General features: G+C 40.1%; 1 protein-coding gene across 2 annotated transcripts in view; it reads left to right on the top strand.

The window, feature by feature from the left end:
• The window catches only part of LOC111578650 (phosphatidylethanolamine-binding protein 4), a 54,505-nt gene that overhangs the window by 31,976 nt on the left and 758 nt on the right, over nucleotides 1-21,771 (top strand). The window contains exons 5-7 of one of the 2 annotated variants that reach the window (XM_055011247.1): nucleotides 14,663-14,708; nucleotides 15,316-15,432; nucleotides 21,249-21,765. In XM_055011247.1, coding sequence (XP_054867222.1) covers nucleotides 14,663-14,708; nucleotides 15,316-15,432; nucleotides 21,249-21,289 — 204 coding nt within the window. In that variant the 3' untranslated portion in view covers nucleotides 21,290-21,765. Of the gene's footprint in view, nucleotides 1-14,662; nucleotides 14,709-15,315; nucleotides 15,433-21,248; nucleotides 21,766-21,771 lie in introns of those variants that run through there. The other variant, XM_023285559.3, reaches the window with a different exon arrangement.

The raw sequence follows: 21,771 nt of genomic DNA, 5'->3' as shown, positions 1-21,771 counted from the left end.
GCAGAGAGGGTGAGTTGGCTCGGCAGAGAAGGGGGTATCGAAAAGAACAAGACCTGGGCAGGCTTCGTGAATATATGTTGGAGTGGTCTATAAGGTTAGGACAGTCTTAGTTTGGCTCGTACTCTGATGCCAGTCAGACAGCAGCTCAGAAATAAACACTAATATTAAGCTTCAAAGGAGCTTTGCTGATTGTAGCAATTGCACCTGCTGAAGAATGGACACTGTCCTCTCCAGAAAAATGACAGAGCTGGGTGTTTGTTCAATCCGCTTAAAAGGACTCATGTTTGTGTAATCTTCTTATATGAGGGGCAAAAATGAAGTGTTCAAAAATGCTCGAATTTATCTCCTTTTCATGTCCTCCTACAAACAGTCAACATAGGTTTCTTTTAACGATAACAGCACTCTTTCTACCAACATGAATGAAAACGATTAGTGTTATAAACTGCTAGTATTAAAACCGCATTCAAATTTTTTACTTGGGTAAAAGTAACAAAATGTAAAAGTATGATTAGAAATAATCAGTGAAATGTAATAGTAAAAAGTATTTTGCTGCATTATTGTAATGGGTATATATTAAAGACAGTTTCCTTCAGATGTATATACATGTCAGAGAACTTTGCATATTGTTTGGTGGTTTAATCTGTAATAATGCATTGTATTTTAGAAGATGTATTAACATTCACTGAAAAATAAAGGTAGTAGAAAGAAAATTACACCATGTCCTTCTTAGGTTTAATGGCAAAAGTAGCATAAAATGCCGATATTCATGTTGAATACACAGACCTCAAATTAGATTTAAGTACAATACTTGCGCAAACTGATTTCATTAAATTCTACCACTTCTTCAGACATTCTGTCTCTTAATCATATGGGCAGCAGATTAAAAAACATTCATTCTCTGACAAATTTTAGTTTGAACAAATCGAGGTCAAGTAACAATGTCACCTGCTGGAAAAAGGGAGTTGTCGTTGTAGCTGACATATATATTGAAAATTGAATGTATTGTTGTAGGGTGCCGCTCTTAATTGTTCAGTTTTTCTGGAAGGATTTGTGTCCTTTCTGAGTCGAGTTTGTCCATCTAGCGCAAATTTGTTTTACTGTAGAAGTTTATAGCAGCTGATGAACTTGGATTTTGTATTAGAACTCTGCCGGTTAGATTTGTACCACAGTGGAACTCTGAAGCCAGATCTCTGCCTCCGTCAGTGTCTTTGAATGTCAAGGGGATTATCCATTTAATCTCTTAATCATGCACACTGTATACGTAGTTGGACCTGTGCCTAAAACCTCTGTCCTAATCAGATGTATCATTGCCACCTTTTGCCATGATTCCATCTAAACCCACAGACTAATTCAGGGTAGCATCGACACTGTTACACATGTTCCTCTCCAGCTGTCAGTATATTATACCCTTGGTGCCCTGTTAAAATGAAATCCAGACCAATGGTGCATAAAATGGATTGTGGAAATATGTAGATTTTAAAATACAGCTTTTTAAAACTCTCTCATTCCCACAAATGTATTCAGAATAAAGGCAGCTGTTTCATAACATGAATTAGGTTACTGTACATTTTGCACAGTATATGTTCCCCAAAAGTAGGAATTAATAATGAAGATGCTTTTTGGCCTGAAATTGCTATTCAAACAATTATGTACTTAGTTTCTTCCAACAAATGCATTCCACATTATTGTTTTGCCTCATAGCAAAGCACCTAAAAGACTAAAACCTTTCATTCCAGCAAAGGCCGCTATTGGTCACCGTCAATAAAAGCATAAAAGCATTTATTTCCCACGTTTGTCAAATTAACAGCATACTCCATCTCCCATAGGACTTGTAAGGTTCATTAACCTTTCTGTGAAGTGGGACAGGTTTCCAGCAGTTACCATAACCTCTGTCTCGCTCCTGCCTCAATTATAATAGAAGAATTAAACATCCAGCGATTCAAAACAGTAATGCTGCCTCTTAAATCCCTTTGTACCAGCTCTCAGTTGTTAATGACTAAAGACACTGAATGAACTATGGAGTTATCAACAGATGTAACTGTGGACAGAAGCAAATCAAATGGCTACTCTTAACAGCAGGGATTACTGACTATACATGTGCAGTTTTTGTTTAATGAATAGAGTTTACTGTTTCCAAAATTATTATGCTTTTTTTTTTAATTGGTATGTTGTCTTTGTTTTCTATGAATAACATAAATTTGGGTTAATTGTACACAAAACTGTTGCTATTAATGCTACCACTGTCTGAAAATACTTGTGGCTCTTTATTAGTTTATTAAAAATCGTAAATTCTTTGATATTTCACCAATTTTTTTTCAGTCTAGCTTCACCCTTGTCCACTATCCTTCCAAAGTCATAAGAACAGACTGACCTTGAACTAATTAAGTGGTCAATTACACGCCTGTTGATCTCTTTTAATTTCTTAATAATTAGATTAATTGTGTGGGCAAAGAGTTCGTTTTCTTGTCCACCTACTCCTACTCCTCCTTAGTCCTCCTCTCCCTCTCACTGCTTTTTTCCTCCTACCTCATGCACAGGCCCACAAGGTTTTGATGCTCATTTATTTTGTGTCACTGTTCACACCTCAAAAACTATTTTAATTCTATGCCATTGACTGTTTAATAAGCTTAAGCGTACTCTCCTGCCCCCTTACATCTCCCTCGTCCCTTGATGTATTAATGAAAATCCAGCACGTGCCTGGATGCATTTGTAGGCATATTATAATCTATCCATTTCTGATCTCTGTGGATTTCTAGCCTTGCCGGCAGAAACCGTTGTAGCCATGGAGCAGCGAGGCCTCGTGCTTCTGTGTGCCTGTCTTCTGATGCTACTTGTAGGCAATGCTCAGGCTGGGATTTTCCAGTGCCACCCCCGTTAGTGGGAAGCCCTATATGGGGACATGTCAGCGCCTTGTTTGCTTGTTGTGCTGATGAAGCTGGGGGTGGGGCGAGTGGGCAGCCTTGTTCAGGTTCCAGGATTCCCTTCAAATGAGTCAGCCAGCCCCCACTCAAACCGACTGTTACCTTGGGAACTCAGGCTTGGGCTTCCCTCAACAGTACTAAAGTACAGACTCATCAGCACCCATACTCGCTAACGCACACACTCACACACATAGTAGCTGTAGTTGAAGCAGCACCCAGGTTGGATGAAATTAGCTTATTAAAACACTCTCACTTTGGCCTGTATGCTGCCCTGTTAGGCCCAATCTGCTCTCTAAGAATAAGATGACCAACCCAACACGGCCACTTTGTTGAGGCCTATTTCTAATGTATGCAAATTAGACTGAATAGATGGGTGTGATAATGAGTTTGGGTGGCTAGTTTCTTAGGTCAGTGATTTGAGTAATAGTATCGCTCTCTACTAATGAGCAGAACCAAAGGAGTGTAGGTTTAGTATGTCATAGTGTGTCAGGTGATGTCAGTGATGGCGGGAGTTCACTTAATAACTGGACTGTTTGTGTTTCTAACTCAGGTTCATTACCAAAGTCAAATGAGTTTCTTTACTGAAGCCATTAGTCCAGCAGGCTATTGTTAAGTGGGTTAATTTCTTGATGCACTGAAGCAGATCAGGGGTGGCTCCCCCACTGGCTTTCACCCTCTCCCGCTGAGGCCAGTTCTCCCACTCAGCCGATCACCATTAGGTTTTTCTCTCGACCATCCCCAGACTCCGGCCCATGAGGCTTTTGTACATATATCATTACAAGAAGTTTGAAGAAGAATGGGTCATTATTCTATCCATGTTTAGATAATGTAGCAGTTTCAATGAATAATTTACCTAAATTACTTTTGATCATTGAATTACATCAAAAAGTCTGTGAAAATTAGAATGTGTTTAATACATTATTTTAATTAACTTAACTTATTAACTAATTTAATGTATTAAGTTTGATTTGACATTCTCATGATTTCCATATGTTGATGAGGGTAACAGAGGGGCATCCAGCAACATCGCTACCCTCCTTTGGCAAAACATGACCAAGACAATAAAACATATCTTCTGTATGCTATAAATGCTTCATATGTTCCCATTACCAAGCATGGCCCTGTACCAGCTGCTCAACCAGTAAACAAAAGTTGCTTCTTATCAAAAAAAAGTTGGAAGCAACTCCCATGTCATACAGCACATGACTTTGCTACAGTCTGTGTCTAATCTATCTGACAGACAGAACTTACTCAGCCCTGGCTAATAGTTACCTGTAGTTACCTGCAGCAAAACAGTTTTTTCACCAGAGGAATATGGTGCACCTGGGTTTCCAGTGCAACTGAAAAGATGAAAGCTGTGAGGCACTTCTTCAGCATCTGGTTCAGTTTCTTCATTGTCTATGTTAATAGAAATTATTAAACAAAACTAAACTTTATGAAATCTGTAGCCTTGCGGCAAACTCCACAGAGAAAGTAACTGTGCTGAGCCATGCTATAAACTGCCAAGCCACGCTATCTCCGTGCAAATGTTTTTTTTTTCCCACACACTGCACTGCAAATCAAGGTACAGTTGTTTACCTGAACCACTATTGAAGCTCTGCTATCTATGAGATAAATGCATTGCTTTCCAGGAAAGCATCTCTGTGGTTTGCCATTGAAAAGTGTTAAATGCACAACAGCAGCAGTGGGAAAGTTCAGTGTGCATTAGGGGAGTAACACAGCTCCAATACGGCTGAAAGTGACTAGTAGACAGTAAACTGCGGCTGATAACTGGCAATGCAAACAGGAACACAGGAGTAAAGCTAAATTCCTTATAGCTGAAGCCGCAAAAGCATTGAGAGCTGAACACAGAGTTTTTTTTTTTTTTTTTTTTAAACAAAGCCTTTACTCTGCTCTCTACCACAAACACACAGTAGCTTAGCTGCCGAAGACAGCTGATGGCAGAATACCATCACTGGTGGCTGACGCTGTTACACAGCAGGACCAGAGCAGTGTGGTTTAGCACAGCTATCCTCTGCTGTGAGGCTGTAGTAAAAACAGAATGATCGAAGCACACCTAATAGGAAAAACATAGGTTCATACAGCAAGTAGCCACAACTTTAAAAGCACCGACAGGTTAAGTGAATAACATTGATTATTTTGTTAGAATGGCACCTGTTAAGGTCTTGGATATATTCAGCAACAAGTGAGTAGTCAGTTTTTGAAGCTGATAAGCAGGAATAATGGGATGCATAAGAATTTGAGTATCTTGGACAAGAGCAAAATTGTGACAGGTGGATAACTGGGTCAGAGTGTCTCCAAAACAACTGGTCTTTTTGGGTGTTCCAGGTATGCAGTGTTTATTACCAACCAGAAGTTGTCTAAGGAAGGACAACCAGTGAACTGGCAGCAGAGTAGCGGGCTGCCAAGGTCATTGATGTATGTGGGGAGGAAAGGCTGGCCTTTGTGGTGTCATCCCACAGAAGAGCTACTAATGCACAAAGTATTGGAAATTTTAGGCACAGAGACATCAGAACTAGATAATGGAGCAAGAAAGTGGCCTGGTCTAATGAGTCACGTTTTCTTTTCTTAAAGTTGATGGCTGGATGAGTGTACATTGTTACCCTGTGCCAGTGAAAACAGTGTGATGCTCTGGGAATAGTTCAGCTGGGAAATCTGGTTCTGGCACGCATGTAGCTGTTACTCCCACACATACCACCCTCCTAAACGTTGTTGTAGACAACATAGTTCCGTTTATGGCACAGGTGTTACCTGATGGGAGTGACTTTCTTCAGCAGGATAGTGTGCCTTGCCATACCGTAAAAAATTGTTCAGGTATTGTTAGAGGAACATGACAAAGAGCTCAAGGTATTGACTAAGCATCGAAATTCCCCAGATCTTTATTACATTGAGCATCTGTATGATGTCCAATCTATGAAGGGCGCACCTTTCAACTTACAGGACTTGAAGGAGCTGCTGCACATGTTTTGAGGCTCCTTGGGACACCTTCAGAGGTCTTGTGTAGTCCATGGGTCAGAGCTACTTAGTTGGCATAAAGAGAACCTACACAATATTAGCAAGCTCATTTTGACATTGTGATTCATTGGTGTATGCCTCTCAGGTTCTGGTTGGTAGGGAAGTTGTCTCTTATAATGACCTCTGGGTTCTTGTCTATATCACACCAGAACATTGGTGCAGTTTCATGATGGCTGTGTGATTTGAGTGAGCAAAGACTATGATGTATGCTCATGTGTAGGTAGCATCAGTAGTAAATCTCTGGGCTATGCAAACTGTACTGCAGGATGACAGCTCATGTTAATTCTGGCAGAAGTTGACTAGCTCTTTTGAGATGTTTGAGAGCCTCCCGGCAGCGTAAGGACCAATTTAAGCTTTCTGGATCCGCGTATGCAGCCCAATGCGGGCTCTGAAAGCAGACCAGGGATTTGCACGCTGTCCACAATACAAGAAATCCATGCCCGTGTGCACAGGAAATGACATCGCCCCTAACACTGAACACAGCACAATTTTCAAAGGATATAGCAGATACTTAGAGATTGGGCAGTAACACCACATCAGTGAATATTCCTGTGGTGTATCAAGCACAGTGTGCAGACATTGCACAGGACTTCGAGAGAATTTAGAACTTCCCACGGTGTTTGGGCTCCTTCATCAAAAAACATGTACAAATCAAAGCTCACATTTGTTTTGAGCACCATTTGTTTTCCTTGCACATGCACAGTCTGCTTGCTTGTAGTGCAGACAGTCTGTGCAGTCACAAAGCTTGTGCTCCAAATGGACATCCACAGTGGGCAGATTTAGGTGGATGATGAAATTTAAGCCTGTGTACCATTGTAGATGTGGAGTCTGAATGCATGAATTGGCCTAAAGACTAAAGTTAGGAGTAGACTGATTGTGTTCATTTTGTCGTCTTTTCAATAGATTAGCGTTTTCTTCTTATCTGAGAACTTAGTAAGTATTATTATGGATGTTTTTACTTTTACATGTTTTGACTACGTCTGCAGTCTTCCTCAGAAGCGTCATCCAGCATGACGGTCACCTGATAAAAGACATGTCATCAATCTGTGTAAAGGTAAAAACAACCTTAATAATCCTTACTAAATTGTCGGATAAAAAGAAAACGCTAATTTAAATTTAGAAGTCTTCAGTGTCCTGTGTCAAAGAGCTCACCAGTGTTGCTGTTTAATTTCTTTACCACTACCTGGCTTCTTTTAGGCCACCAAATCCATGGTATTACATAAACCTGCTTAATTATGTTCATCTCCAGCCTCTTCTGAAGCTCGGTGATGACTTTTTCGTGTTTTTTTTTTTTGTGAAAGGGCACAGATACCACACTCAAGGTGGATAGCCATTTAAGCCAACATTATTCTTGATGTATTGGTCGTAACATACATAAACTGATGTCAACTCAGAGCCATGACCTTTTATATTTGTACTTGACTCTGCAGTCTTGTTCCAAACGGCAGGTGTCACTGCTGAAAAAAGTCTCTCATCTTTTCCAGTTGTTGCAGCACCTACCTCCACAGGTTCTCCCGCGTTGATGGATCGTAGACATAATTGTAGAGACAGACCTGCTTATAGGCTTGTCCAATTTGTCCATTTGCAAATGCACCAGCTGCATCATACACACCAAGGTACAAAAAACCGAGAGATGCTCGGCTAGCTGAAACAACCTTAAAGCACACTATACACCAGCAGTAATACCACTTTTGCTCTGCGTCGCTCTGGCAAGGCAGATGGTGGCAATCATGAATTAAGCTTTACATGTCAGACTTGAGGATACATAGTCTTTTGTTGGCACGATGGTTAGCCAGTGTTAAAGAGGTCTGATCAACCATAAACCAGAAGGGCATCCTAAGGAATATTTGGTAGGAATTATGGCATAAAATGGCAGGATGGGGTGTGAAGCAATCGTGTACAGAAAGGTCTGTGTGCCCCCTGTGCCAGCTTACAGTAACTGTAGCCATATGGAATTATAGAAGTGGCAGTGAGCATCTGGCATTTGGCCTTGCGTCTGGACAGGTTCAGCACGGATAGTGCAGCACTTCTGAGATGAATTAACAAACCTCTGGCAAGCTCACTACGGTTTCCACAGCACTGACAAACTATTGGTTGGCTGTCAGTTTCTGCTGTGCATTGGTTCGTTCTATAGATCACATCTGGGTTGTATGCTGGAGCCTGGGGACTCCATGGACATAAACATGACTTTACACTTTGGACTCTGAGTTAGTGGCCCAGGGGTTATTTCCACATTTCCTTATTGAGAACCAATATTACTCCCTAGGACAGCAAGCTAAAAAGACAGTACAAGGAAAGCAGAGTGCAGAGAGTAGACAACTGGAGTTGACAGCAGACACACTGCAGTAGTTTTGGTAAACACACGCAATCGACACCTGCATGATAGTTGTCAAGACCTGCCATGCCGATAAAGACAGCTATATTCTTTAGATGACCTACCTCTGACTAGGACACTGCCTGTAATGTTGTCATGAGTTACAAACTTTTTTTCATGTAGTATACAGTATAAGTTGCTAATCTTTTCTCAGTGAATGGTTGCTTATTGTTCTAGTAAACTCAAAGTCATTATCAATAGAAATAATTTTTTTTCTGTTGTCAACATAACGAAGTCCCATAGTTGATCAGTGATGTGATTCTCTGTTCCACTTAGGAAAAAACACTGCGCTGCTTAACCTGTAAACCGTGAGGTTCCTTGTGAGACACACTTTTAATTCACAATAACCCTGCGAATGAATGGGCTGATTACTGAGGCGAAGATGAGGAGGTAGTCATAAGCACTTGGCTTGAGTGGAATAGGCGAGGGGGGGGAGGGGTGGCTGTGGCGGTACAAGTCCAGCCTCAGAAATAGAGCTGTGAACACCATCTGTCATGCTCTCTCTCCCCGTCTGTTAGCCTGACTGCAAGTAAAAGGGAGAATGATGCTCTCAGAACTGCATTAGAAGGACGTGGGTGCTGATTGTCGTAGGTGTGGGTTTACAGGGTGTGCAAGGGAGGGGGAAGTGGTGGATATACAAGGAGGTGCATGAGTAACTCTTGCTGACAAAGGGAAGCACTCACCCACACAGAGAAGGAGAAGGGTTGTTGGGCAAGTGGGTATTCCTGCTGAAACCGCACCCCTGCACCCACCCACCACCTCTTTGTGGACTCCTACCTATTGGCTCTTGTCAGAGGATTCCTAGCGGAAGTTATGTGGACACATTATACAAACACACTGCTCATCTCCTGCCCGAAGACTGCGAAAAGTTAACAATTCATGTATAACATTAAGCATGATTTCATACAGTTAACTATTACACCTTTACAACTCCCCCAGTTGTCTATCATCCCTTTTAGACCAATTAGAAGTCCATCAATGTTTCATGATAAGAATTATATGGGGGTAATTTTACCACTGTCAGCTCTGAGCTTATTCTGAATCATTATATAAATTAGGATAAATTTGATGGTCCAGATCAGCCCTAGTTGTGCTTCACCTAAAACAGAGGCAGATTTGTTGCACTGAATATTGGTGTTGGAGTGTCAGGCTATTACGTGACCCACAGAAAAAGCTCTGCTGCATGGCTTTTTCTAGATTTTGAGAATTATTCATCGCTCATAATGTGTAGGTTGTTTGGGATCCTTTCTGCCTTTGTTTGAGTCAGAGTGTGAACTAGTCAGTAAAACATGAAGGCAAGCTTTCCCACGACAGCACGACAGCAGGGAGGGGCAGGATGAAACGTCCGCAACACCACAGCTGGGTGCACGTAAGTTAGATCTGGTATTGGTAATAAATGAAGGAATCTTTTGTGAAAATAGATTGTTTAAGATTTAGAAACAAACAATTTCTGATATAGTTAGTCAATTCTTTATAATGATATTTTTTTGCTTTTGAGTCTACAGTGTTGTTCATGATTTAACTTCAGGCAGGTCAGAGTTCAGGGTCGGATATACAAGAGCTTAAAGTGACTCTTTCTTTCAATGTTTTCATAATGTAGTGTCTTGAACTCAGGGCCCCCTTTTGAAAGGTAGTGTCCCTATTGACATTTCCTGTTTCTAGTAAATCAACGGACTTCTAGATAGTTAGGAGTATTTAGCTAAATTGATGATTTCTCTTTGTAGAACATTTTCAAGACAACTTCTTACAGTTTGAAAAGCAATCAGCCACCAACAAATATGGCACTTCAACATTTTTTACGAATGTTCATTAGATTTATTTACATAGACATTTTTATATGTGAGAGTGAACTGACAGCCAAGAAAACAGTCGATCTCATAAAATCAAGACGACCAGGTCTGTCTGTTTCAGGTGCCATAATTTCTCTCCCAATGCTGTTTATCGTTCACTGGTTCTACGTCACTTTATTTGTATGAGAAGCAATGTCCCGGTTGTCCGTAAAGTCTCCAGTTGAAAGATTTAAACACCCTTATGCTTCAGCATAAATTATATTGACGCTTTCAGTTTTTATCTCTGTCAGTTGCTGCTTCTCCCACACTACTCAGTGTGATTCACTATCACAGCTACAAGAATGGGTATTCCCCTAGTATGAGGATACAGTGCGTAGTTGCATTTTGTTAGACTAAGTAACTTCAGAATAACTGTTACATGAATCCATCCAGATATTTCAGATCACGCTCTGTTTAGTTTTCTTATCATTTGAAATAAATAGCTTGACTTAGCCTTTCATTAAATTAATGTTAGTAAATTAAAGAACACTGTGGTGCTAAAATAACAATTTGAAGAACATGACAGAGTTCAAGGTGCTGACTTGGCCTCCAAATTCCCCAGATTATAAAAATATCTGTGTGATGTGGTGGAAAAGCAAGTCCAATCTATGAAAGTCCCATATCCCAACTTCTAGAGCTTAAAGGATCTGCTACTAACATATTGGTGCCTGATATCACTGGACCCCTTTAGAGGTCTGTTGTTTGCTGTTAGAGGTCTGCTATGAGAGGTGTGTTGACGGCACAGGGGGGACCTTCACAGTCTTAGGCAGGTGGTTTAGATGTTTGGGTGATCGGTGTATGTTCAGTTCAGTAAATTAACATAGAATAAATTCAGCAAATTTGACACGCTGGAACATATAGTCTATGGTAAAAGTGTGATGCCTAAATGGGAAAATATTTACAGAGAAAAGTGACAGTGTGTTTCTTGGAAACTGCATACACAATGAAGCCAGTTCTAGTCTTTTTCAACTTTCTGTTGCTGAAATGACATAATTTGCAAATTTACAACAGTTGAAACACTAACACATTAGCTGTTGGACTTCGTAATGAGGATACACATTTTAATTTTCCGTTGATTTTCTATTCAGTGCTTCAAATTAAAAGCCTACCTTAAAGAAAAAGTTAATGGTAGTGAATTTATGCTATTTGTTTAGAATTAATTAGGTACATGTTTCACATTTATTATTTATTTCTGAGTAAACTGAGCAACTGTACAAACTACTGTTTTCTCTGACATCTGTATTATGTAATGCAAGCTTTATCTGCAGCTTGGGGTCAAGAAAGACGATCCAAAAATACAGCTCTTGGTGAACATAGATATTGTACAGCAAAATTGCTACACTATTTCCAGGGTATATTTCAGAAATTGATATTTATATAATGTTAAGACATTATATTTTTTATATGTATGTAATAAATATATGTAGAATTTATATAGATATATATGAAACACTAATAAATGCAGCTTATATAACAAGAAACAGCCTTTTATTACACCATAATTTCTCTTTCATTTGTCTGTTAAATATAATTTATCATTCTGTTTTATACTTCCATAAGGTTAACTGTCATTTTTTAGCAATGTTGTCAACAGACATTTCATTATTAAGTGTATTAGAGCAATAATTTTTAGTGTATGTGAAGTTTCAGAGTATCACTCCAGCTTACGGTATCATTAGTCAAGTTTATCATTTTTATCATTTCTCATTTTTTTTTCAAAATTTTTCCAGCTACATTCATTTTAAGATGGCCAGTGCTGTGGTTCTAACACTTAGGATCAGGCCCTACATAATGTTTTTTGTCATGTATTAAATCTAAGCCACTTATAAGAACTGATGAAGTTAAGCTAGGGTCACTTGTTCAGCAGCTTGTTGGTGGGTCCAATAAACAAATAAATGATCAAATAAATCATCATTCCCAGATTACACATGGGTGAGGTTAACCCGAAACTCATTCAGGGTTGAGAAACATTAGTCGAATTTAATTAGTTTAAACTGTGTTGACTTGTGTTTGACTTGCTTGAATCATTATTTCAGTTTTAAATTTTTGTACATGCCATTGTGGCATTTTATTTTTGTGTCAGTGTATTTCTAATTGTATGAAATACTGCGGGAGTAAAGCACCATATGTAACCCATACTTTAAGCGGAACCTTTCTTAATATACACAATTAACACAGCAAGTGGCTGTCAATCATTTAGTGGTCAGAACTTTTCAGCCTCTGTGTCACACCCCCACAGCAAGGTCCCTGGAGGAGGCCGCCCACCATGTGAGAATGTCCTGTAGATGAGTGTGATTGAGTCCGTCACTCTCCGGTGAACATTCAGAGTCAGTGAACTCAACACTGCCCTGCCCTGTCACTACGACATGTGATACCAGCGCTGCTCTGGAATAGATTAAACACCAAATGCAATAAGCAGCATCTGTGATTTTGATGTCTTGTGAATATTAATATACACTATGCGGTTTTATGTGAATTCTGCACATCATTGACTTGTCTTTTATTATTTGGCTAAATTTCAATATTGCATTCATTTGCTGTTGTTTATACGCAATGTATTATAATGAAATTTAAAGGGCAAGGGGTGCCATGGAGAATGAGCGAGAACCAAGCATTAAGATGTGGGAAAATGTTGCACGCTCAAATGTTGACTACCTGTTGCTATGGTAATGGGTTTGGATCCTGCGGGCTGCAGGACTCTTGCTATTTCTAAATAAAGCTTTTTTTCTCACTGATCTGTGGATGAAGATACTCACAACTGAAACTAATCTTCTGAATTTTATGCGTCAGTGTAAACACTTTAATACTTACTGCTAAACGTTCAGTACTGCAGTGACATTATCATAGATGATGCACAACAGAGAACATGTCCTGTACTACTGTTAATATCCTTACTGGAACATTAAAATATACATCATGGGAATTATATTAATAAATGCTTCATTACAAAATTATGTGTATCTTAGTCATTCTGGCATTGAAATGCAGACACTATGAATTTGTGACAATAGAATTTAAAATGTTTATTTGGCACTACTGTATGTACCATAATCATCACTGAACAACACTTCATCAGCTGCCAGATGACAGATGCAGTATTTTCAAAAATAGTCAAACTGTGGTTGGTCCAGTTTAATAATTCTCTGTCTCACATATGACTAGAAAGCAAACTATATCTTTTCTTTCTCTTTCAGGAATATAATTCAGGGTACTAATTAGATTGCTGAAATAGGGGGATCAAGATGTCTTTCCAACAGTGTAATATGTTTATCGCTCTAAAAATTGTAACAACTTAGTGCACAATGTGGTTGCATTATTCCCAAGATATAAAAAATATGTTGCTGTGTGGACTATGTTTTAAATTGGTTGAGTTCACGTTTGTAAAGAGAACTGCAGCTTCATGTTTCTGTCTTATTACAGCCTGTATTGTGTTTGGTTCTATTTTCAAGCCAACTGAAATTTCTGATTTAAGATCAAAGGAAAGGAGTAAAGAACTCAGTGTCCTGCATGTCTTTGTCCTTGTTTGCTGTCTAATATCACAGTACCTTTGTCACCCTGTGGGGGGAGCCTGTGTGTGGAGAAAAGAGGACAGAAATAGGTGCTGAGACCACAGACTCGATGTATGTGATGGGGACTTCCATGCTTACCTCAAGTGGGTTTTGGGCCATTTCACAGACAGCATATTTAGTCCTTTTCCTCCCACTCAAGGATGCAGCCGTCTTGCAGTAAATAGCCAAGTCTATTAAACAAACATGCCTGTGTGCAATATGCAGTGTGAAGTACCTGACTGTGTGCTTCCTGAGGATGAGGCAGTTTAACCTGACAAATATACAGTGGAAAATGCTCATGAAAAATATCTGTGCTTCGCATCGGGTAGCATGATGTCTGTTTCTAGGCAACAGGAGGTTAATATACAATTAATAATATGGGAAATTGGAAATCCTGTCAGTGGTTTAATTTGCTTGAGAACTGTCTTTTGTCGGGGAATTGTCTCCTGTCTTCAGATATTAATATAACAAAAATCTTTCATATGTTTGTCATAACTTTGACATATTTTAACCAACTATGTTCCTTCCTGTGGGATTGGATTTTTAAATTACTCACAACAAATAATAATTTTGCCAATCATTACTTAAGTCGTCAAATTTTTTGACTTTATCTTTACTAAAGCTGTTATGACTGTATTTGTCTAATTTTGTCAGATTTCATCTGGATAGATTCCAATAAAATTGGCTCCAAATAAAATGTACTTCAGAATAAAGTGGCCTGTCCAGCCTCTCTCCATTTCAGATGACTGACCACTGAGCAAAGTGAGAGCAGAATATTTGTCTGTGGGAACACAAAATTAAGGGTTTTGTGGCATCATGTTGTAGGCAGCAAAGTGATGGCACATTGAACTGCCTTTGTAGTCAGATTGTTAGGCTTTTATGACAATGTTCAAACAATTGTGATTGGGTTTGGCCCAAAAGTAAACTGACCATCCGTCATAATTTGACTAAGTGAATCTGTGTCTAAATTCCCAGGGCAAAGCACTCAAGAAAGGACAGATACAAGGAACAACCCTCACTGGTGAGTATAGCATTCACTTACTGCACTGATTACATCTAGGTTTATTTTATTTACACAAGTTAATCTCACTTATTTATGTTGTGTAGGCTGTACAATGTGCTTCAGTAAATGCATATATCTAGTTCAAATGAGTCATTTTGTATTATTGTTTTGTTCAAAGTATTTATTTCAATAGTACTCAAAGCATATTTAATTCATTATTGTTTCTGTGTAACCTTTAAGTGGCTGTTTCATATCCCCTTTCCACAGAATAAATATAGTTCCTACTCACCATTGTAAGTTCAAATGGGGCTCAATAAGTGTAAAAGTTCTCATATCTGGTCTCACTACCACACTGCCATCACCTTCCCCAATGAAGTTGGACATGTTTACCATCTTAAAAATTTAGAGAACATTTCCAGCCTGCTTATTACCTACAACCCAGAGTGGCAAAAGGATTGGTTTGATCTTAAAAAAAAAAAAAAAAAAAATCCACATACAAGACAAGGTTTTGAGTGATTAGAAACCTTGTACAGTGAAAAGAATTGGGATATCAAGGAGTATCATATATCTTATCAATTACCAGTCTCGTCTCTCCTGATTCTGATTTCTTTGTTTTCCTGTTCAGATTATTATCCCCCAACCCCGCCGCAGAAATCCGGCTTTCACCGCTACCAGTTCATGTTGTTTGAGCAGCCTGCAGACGCACCGCTGTCACTCACTGAGCAGGAGAAGTCATCCCGCGGTAATGACTCCACACTCACCAGCATCCTCAGTTTGTAACACTGTAGGCCACTGCAGTATCATCTATCATGTACCAACAGTGACCAACACAACTGCCAAGAGTTAGTTGTTGAATCAGCAATAGAAAGATTACAGCAAGGTGCTGAAACTCAACGTTTCCTCTCAAAATCACCACATTGTCAGGTTTTTTGCTTTTATGTGTCCACATTAGATTTGAAACCGTGCATTAGTGACATGACTGAAGCTTCTATTATTAGTGGTTGGATTTATTATTATACAGTAGACAACCATCTATTCACTTTGGAGACCAGGTTTCACTCACTGCTTTGTTTTGTCTGGACATGTCATTTTGCATAATTCACAATTACAGGGTTTTAATCGAAGCATTTGGAGTTGCTTTAGGTAGATAATTTTCTCCAAGTGCTTGAACTTAACAAGGGAAATGTTAATGAGGTTAGTGAGTGAGTCTGCTGCAGTGTTAGTGCCTGCGGGGTCAAGACAAGTATTATTGGCTCCCACGCACACCTGCACGAGTCTGCCTGACCATGTCTCATTAACCTCCGCCAAAACTGAAATCCTTATCAACCATGTCAGTACACATGGAACAAACAATTTACTTTTAACCTTGATTACCACTGATGTCGTTGTTGTATCTTTTGTTTTGTTTTTTTGTGGTGTCTCAAAAGCCAAACTTGTTTGCCTTGCAGAGTTATTATTTTGTTTATCCTTTGGGTTTTCTTACTTTTCCATTCCCTGACGTCTGTGGGAAGGTGGGCAACGGTACTCGGATGCACAGCAACGCACCTCACAGGAGGCGTGTCTGTCTGTCTGTTCTACTCGGGTCACAGCCAGTGATTTGAGGGGAGATCAGGGCGGTCTGAGACTTCAAGCGTTGCGGCCGTGAATGAGTGGAGCTGCCAGTCTCTGCTGTTTGAAGTTTTGACAGCTTTGTCAGCAAACAATCCAGGCACATTAGACTGAAGTCTGTTTGATGTTGAAAACTCTGGAAAAAGAAATGTCAAAAGAGATGTGTTTGTCGTATTTAATGTATCCAGCTCACATTTGGGGAAACTGAGATGAACTCTTATCGCATTGTTAGGATGTTCACTGTGTCACAGCTGGTTAAGCTGAAGGAATAATAGCTTGCTAGGTAGAATATTTTAAATAATTTTTTGTGTAAAATAAACTGTAGCATACTCATTTTCTGCTACTAGCTCCTGTACAGTGGTTACCCTCACATTATGAAGCAATTGAACTGAGTGGATACACCCATCCTTAATCTAGTGGATGAGTTTAACTCCCGCTGCAGCACTTCCTCTCTCCTGCAAACTGTTCTCTCTATTCAAGGGAAATGAAATTAAAAAATTCACTCTCGGATAATCAAATGTTTCGTTTGATGGGTCAGTTCTGGAGATACTAAGTGTCCTTGTAAAGAGCGCGATTTAAATAGACGCTGTGTTACATAGTATGAAACTCCTGGTTTATGAACACAGAAATAGTTCAGATTTTACTCCCATTGTTGGTTTGGCTGAATTCAGTAGCGTACCTGCTGCATTATTATTGGCCTCTACTTGGCCATGAGCACGGTATTCCCGCACAGACAAGAGGAACGGAGGGAATCCCATGTCTCCCCACCTCCTCCGATAAGTATGTTCACTTATTAGCGTCTGTCCTCCCTCCATGTGGTATGACACAGAGAGCATTTTTCATAGCCCATGACATTAATTGATGTGATTTGCAAAGGGAGAGCATTTAGCCGTGGGTGGAAGACTCCTAATGATCATTTTCCACTTCCAGTAGCGCAGTCATTGACTCAATTTTATCTCAAATTTGTTGTCCTTTTTTCTTTTCATCTCTGACCATCACTTAAGTAATAAAGGGGGTGAACAATTAGAGGTGGAGCAGGGCTGTTGTGAGGAACCGTGGGAGTCTGCTGTGACTCCTGTGTTAAGGTTTTGAATGTGGGTCAGTGAACTGATGGAGACAGCTGGTTTGTTACATGAAGAACTACAGGGGGGCTGCGCTCTTGGCACCGGGCACAGGGGCGTGATCGTAGGGAATCCCCAATGCTCTGGCTCAGGAAGGCTGTCCCTGACTGGAGGCTGCCCCTGTGCCAGGGTAGGGGGGCAGGCGTGGGCGCTCAGGCCCTCGTGATACTTGTCAGCCACTTGGCAAGCCCTTAATATGTCCTGCTACTGTTTAGTGCCGACGAGTCAGTTTGTCAAGGGAAACAGTGTTACAATGCCGAGAGGGAAACCCCGAGGCCTTGAGAGAGGCCATGTAGTGTTGTTTCAGCCTTCACGTTAATTTGCACATACGCTGTTCACACATCCAACCCTCTGTCTCCTGACTAGAACCTCAACAGCTACTGTAGATTGATCAGAGGCGAAAACTGTGATGAGCACCAGAAGAACAAGATCTGAATTATTGGCTGAAAATGAAAGCAAAAGTTGAAAACGACATAGTGATCAAAATCATCATTCTTGGCCATTTTTCCCTTTATTTTTTGGTGCTAAATTCTAAGGGAGAGGACGTATGTGGCGATCACGTTGTGTGAATGAATGGATCACAGTGGAGTTAGCTGCTGGATCGTACACGTTGCTCATCTTGCCTCCTCGAGCCCCTACTGCCAGCTCAGCACACTCCACAGTAATTGAAGCCATTTGCAATGTTGCAGTGTGGTAATGGGCAGATCCATGTCTACCACCCACCCACAGCCTCTACCATTAATCAGAGCTGCGTGGAGTCAAGAGAGCCAGGATTTGGTTGCTACAGCAGGCCTGAGTTTCAGCCAGGAGTCGACTGCCTTAAAGGAACGCTTTGACATTTCGAATTTTGGCTAGTTGTCTTTTTTGTTGTTGTTGTTGTTGTTTGCAGAGTCTTGACATGTTTGAGGTAGAAGTTTCTTGATTTTTCCTCAACTTCTCTCATCTGTATATAGGTTTATAATCTGTTTAAGTAATCCATTTTATCTATATTTTAATCTAGTGTTATTTTACTCCATTATGATCACAATTTTTCTGTCTTACTATCAACTAATCATTCATCTGTGAAACACTTTAAACTAAATCAGACTGACTGCTTGATTATAGCACTGTTAAAATGTATTAAATCCTGCTGAAATCAATAATTAAAGTGGAACTAAGAATGGATAGTAAGAAAAATCTAATAAATAAAACATCTTCCCTAGTTCCAATTTCTGAGTTAAGGTTTGTTGTTCTTCTTTGTGATTAGTCAGAAAAAAAACACTGAAATGAAAATAATCATTAGGCTGCAACTGGAGCTGAAATGTGTGGTCGATTAGTGGATTAGTTGACTGACAGAAAACTAATCAGCAGTTATTCTGACAAGTGATTAATAGTTTGAGTTCTTTGTCAAGCAGATTCCAGTCATTATATGTTTTATGCTTCTCTTGTACAATGAGTTGTGGCTTTTGTTTGTTTTATCTAATTGTGAACTCAATATTTTTTGGGTGTGAAATGGTAGTTGCCAAAAAAAGACTTCACCTTCAACTCTGACAAACTCATGACACTTTAGAGACAGATATACATGTATATAAATAATTTGCAAATTAATCGCTACTCATAACAGTAGTTAGACGAAACTCTAATTGTAGGCTTTAATCAATGCATTCCTACCTGTAATGCTAAGTGTTTTTTTTTGTAATAGATCAGGACAAGCATCGCTAATAAACATTTCAAATGGAATTGAAGGACAAACAACATTTTCATGCAGTGTGGCTGACAAAATATATTTCAACATGATTCCACTCAGGCTGATCATTCGATATTGGTGTGTTGACAGTAGGCTGTGAGCTGAAATCAACAGCCAAGCAGTGCGACACCTATTCATCAACCCACAGCAGGGATCTGAACTGCTGAAGCATCCCCGAGTGTTACCCATCTCTGCTCCCGGTGCTCTGTTCTGTGGTTGATCCCTGACCTGCGATAGCCACAAGGAATTTTCCCTTCATGAAATAATGATTGCATTATGCATTATTATTGCATTGAATCATATGTGAAACAGCGAAGCGAAGCTCCTACCCTGATATGGCTCCTCTGACTCTACTTCAGTGAGAAGAATCACTTGGTTTTGAGTATTTCTGAGACACTGTAAGAGGTTTAACAGGGACACCGCCCACACCACTAAATGTAGCAGTTCTGTGTCACCTCACAGCGGTCCTGATCTTCCTGCCATACCCAGACGTAGAAGCAAGGTGGAAACAAAAGGAGAGGCAGGAAGACTTTAACATCGCCCTCAGGTCCCACACTATCTGTCCTTTCCATGAGCAGACAGATGGGAGAGGCGGAAACATGTCTCTGCACTACAAACAGACACCATCCTATTTTAAGGTCACTTGTAAGTCTAGGCATTTGCAGGGTACCAGTCAGTGTGATAGCACCAGATATTGTGCATTTGCCATATTTTGGATTGTGCCCAATAATTGCACAGCTTTAGACAGGATTATGTGTGTAAAGCCTTACGAGCAGTGCAGGGTTTTGACTCTGTGTTTGATCGTTATTCCACAATAAAATGATCCTCAGTGTGACATCCTCCATTAGTGGAAATGTTGCCTAACGCTACTGTAAGGCAGGTTCCCATCATGACAAGGGAAAGAGAAAGTTTGTATGCACAACTGTCATGGGTGTCTATTCTGCCACATGACTCATCAACTATATCCCTATATCGAGTGTAAAGTTTGTCCCCCGCCCGCCTCACCCCTCAGCTTTCTTTAAAGTGCTAGCTCTGCGGGGTGAGGGACCTTGTTGTGGACATGCAGGGGAGTTTGGGGATTTGCAGAGGCGGTGCATTATCTGCAATTGAAGCACAGGCCAGAGGGGCCACTGGGGCCATGCCCTATCATACAGATGGGTCACTTGACTCCATTGCCCTTACTTGATTATTGGAGGCCTTTCTGCAGGCAATCCTCATTCACAGAGAGGACCTGGTGAGATTCAGGCACTCATCTGCTCATTTTTCAGTTATTATTCACCATCTTCCCCAGCTGAGCTCATAACCTGACCTGAACTCAACACGAGGTGTCAGTCTGATAAGCTAAACATGTCGGGAGGATCGGGAAAGAAATAGTTGAGTAATAATTTGGCAGTGCCGTGAATTTATTATTTAAACTTTTCAGCTGGAACATGTACAAATAAATACTCAGCTTTAAGACTGGATAGGGGTGTAATGCAATAATGTATGCTGGAAAAAACCCTGAAAAATTGCAGCTTTGAATAAGACATTTTGTCTGAAATGTGAATTCTTCTGATTTATTTCTGCATTGATGGGAGGTGAGTGCACTTGATGTGCATGACACTGGCAAAGCGTATTTCTTCTCCCATATCCCCTCCAAAATGCCGGAGGATACAAATTGTGGCTCCCTGATGGCAAAAACAGCCTAAGTGAAGGCCTGTAAAGCAGCTGTAGTAAGAGGTCAAAAGCAGTAATTTTTCTATCCAGCAAAGTCAGATTTGACCCCAAACTGTGAGGCAATTCTCTCTACAGATTTGAATCATTTCAATAGTTGGCAACCTTTTCAAAAGATTAACTTTCCGATGCTATTCTTGAGCAGCTGTTAATGTAATTACTCCACATACGGAAATACCAGAATGTCAGTGATTCCCTGGATTACAGAGCAAAGCAGCAAAGCATTGTCTTCTGCACACCCAAACATATGAAGATGCAGACATACAGACACTCTTTCTTTCTGTAATCTGTTGGAGTTTGCAAGTTTAAAGCATGCAGGATTTTCTTTCCTTGGAATGATAATTGTGAATTTGTCTTTTTTTCTTCTTCTTCTTCTTCTTTTTTGTACAGGGAGGGGAAGCTGCAGGGAATCAGCGGTTGTCAAAATCTAAGAAGTGATATTGTCATACCAGCCGGATGGCCGTCTGGTGTTTGTTTAAAAGGGGAGGGAAGAAAAAAACAGTCCAGGCGATTGAATCATATCTTCTTGCCAATACGTCCTTGCGTTCCCACCTCCATCATTACAGCAACATGTTTTATTTTCAGCAGTGCTGTTCTCAGTGACTCACATCCCAGAGCCATGTGCTGCTCAGTTAGGCCTCAGATCCCTTAAACACAGACCGAGCGGTCATAAGAAATGCACTTGTAATGCACCAGAGACCATACTCAGAATGCACTGCATTTATATAGGATGTTGTTATAAAAAAAAAAAAAAACGTGTCTATCAAACTTGAGGGGTTTAAGTGCTTCAAGTTATTTTAATCCATCCGAAAAACAGTGTCGTATCAGACTGAAAACAAACCTTGGGTTTAAGTGCATTTCTCCTTCTAAATATCTGTAAATACTAAAAAATATCTGTGTTTGTGTGTCTTTC

Source organism: Amphiprion ocellaris, chromosome 6 (genome assembly GCF_022539595.1).
Source record: "Amphiprion ocellaris isolate individual 3 ecotype Okinawa chromosome 6, ASM2253959v1, whole genome shotgun sequence".
Classification (NCBI taxonomy): Eukaryota; Metazoa; Chordata; class Actinopteri; family Pomacentridae; genus Amphiprion; species Amphiprion ocellaris.
The sequence above is the reverse complement of the archived record's forward strand: the minus strand, read 5'-3'. Positions and strand labels throughout refer to the sequence as shown.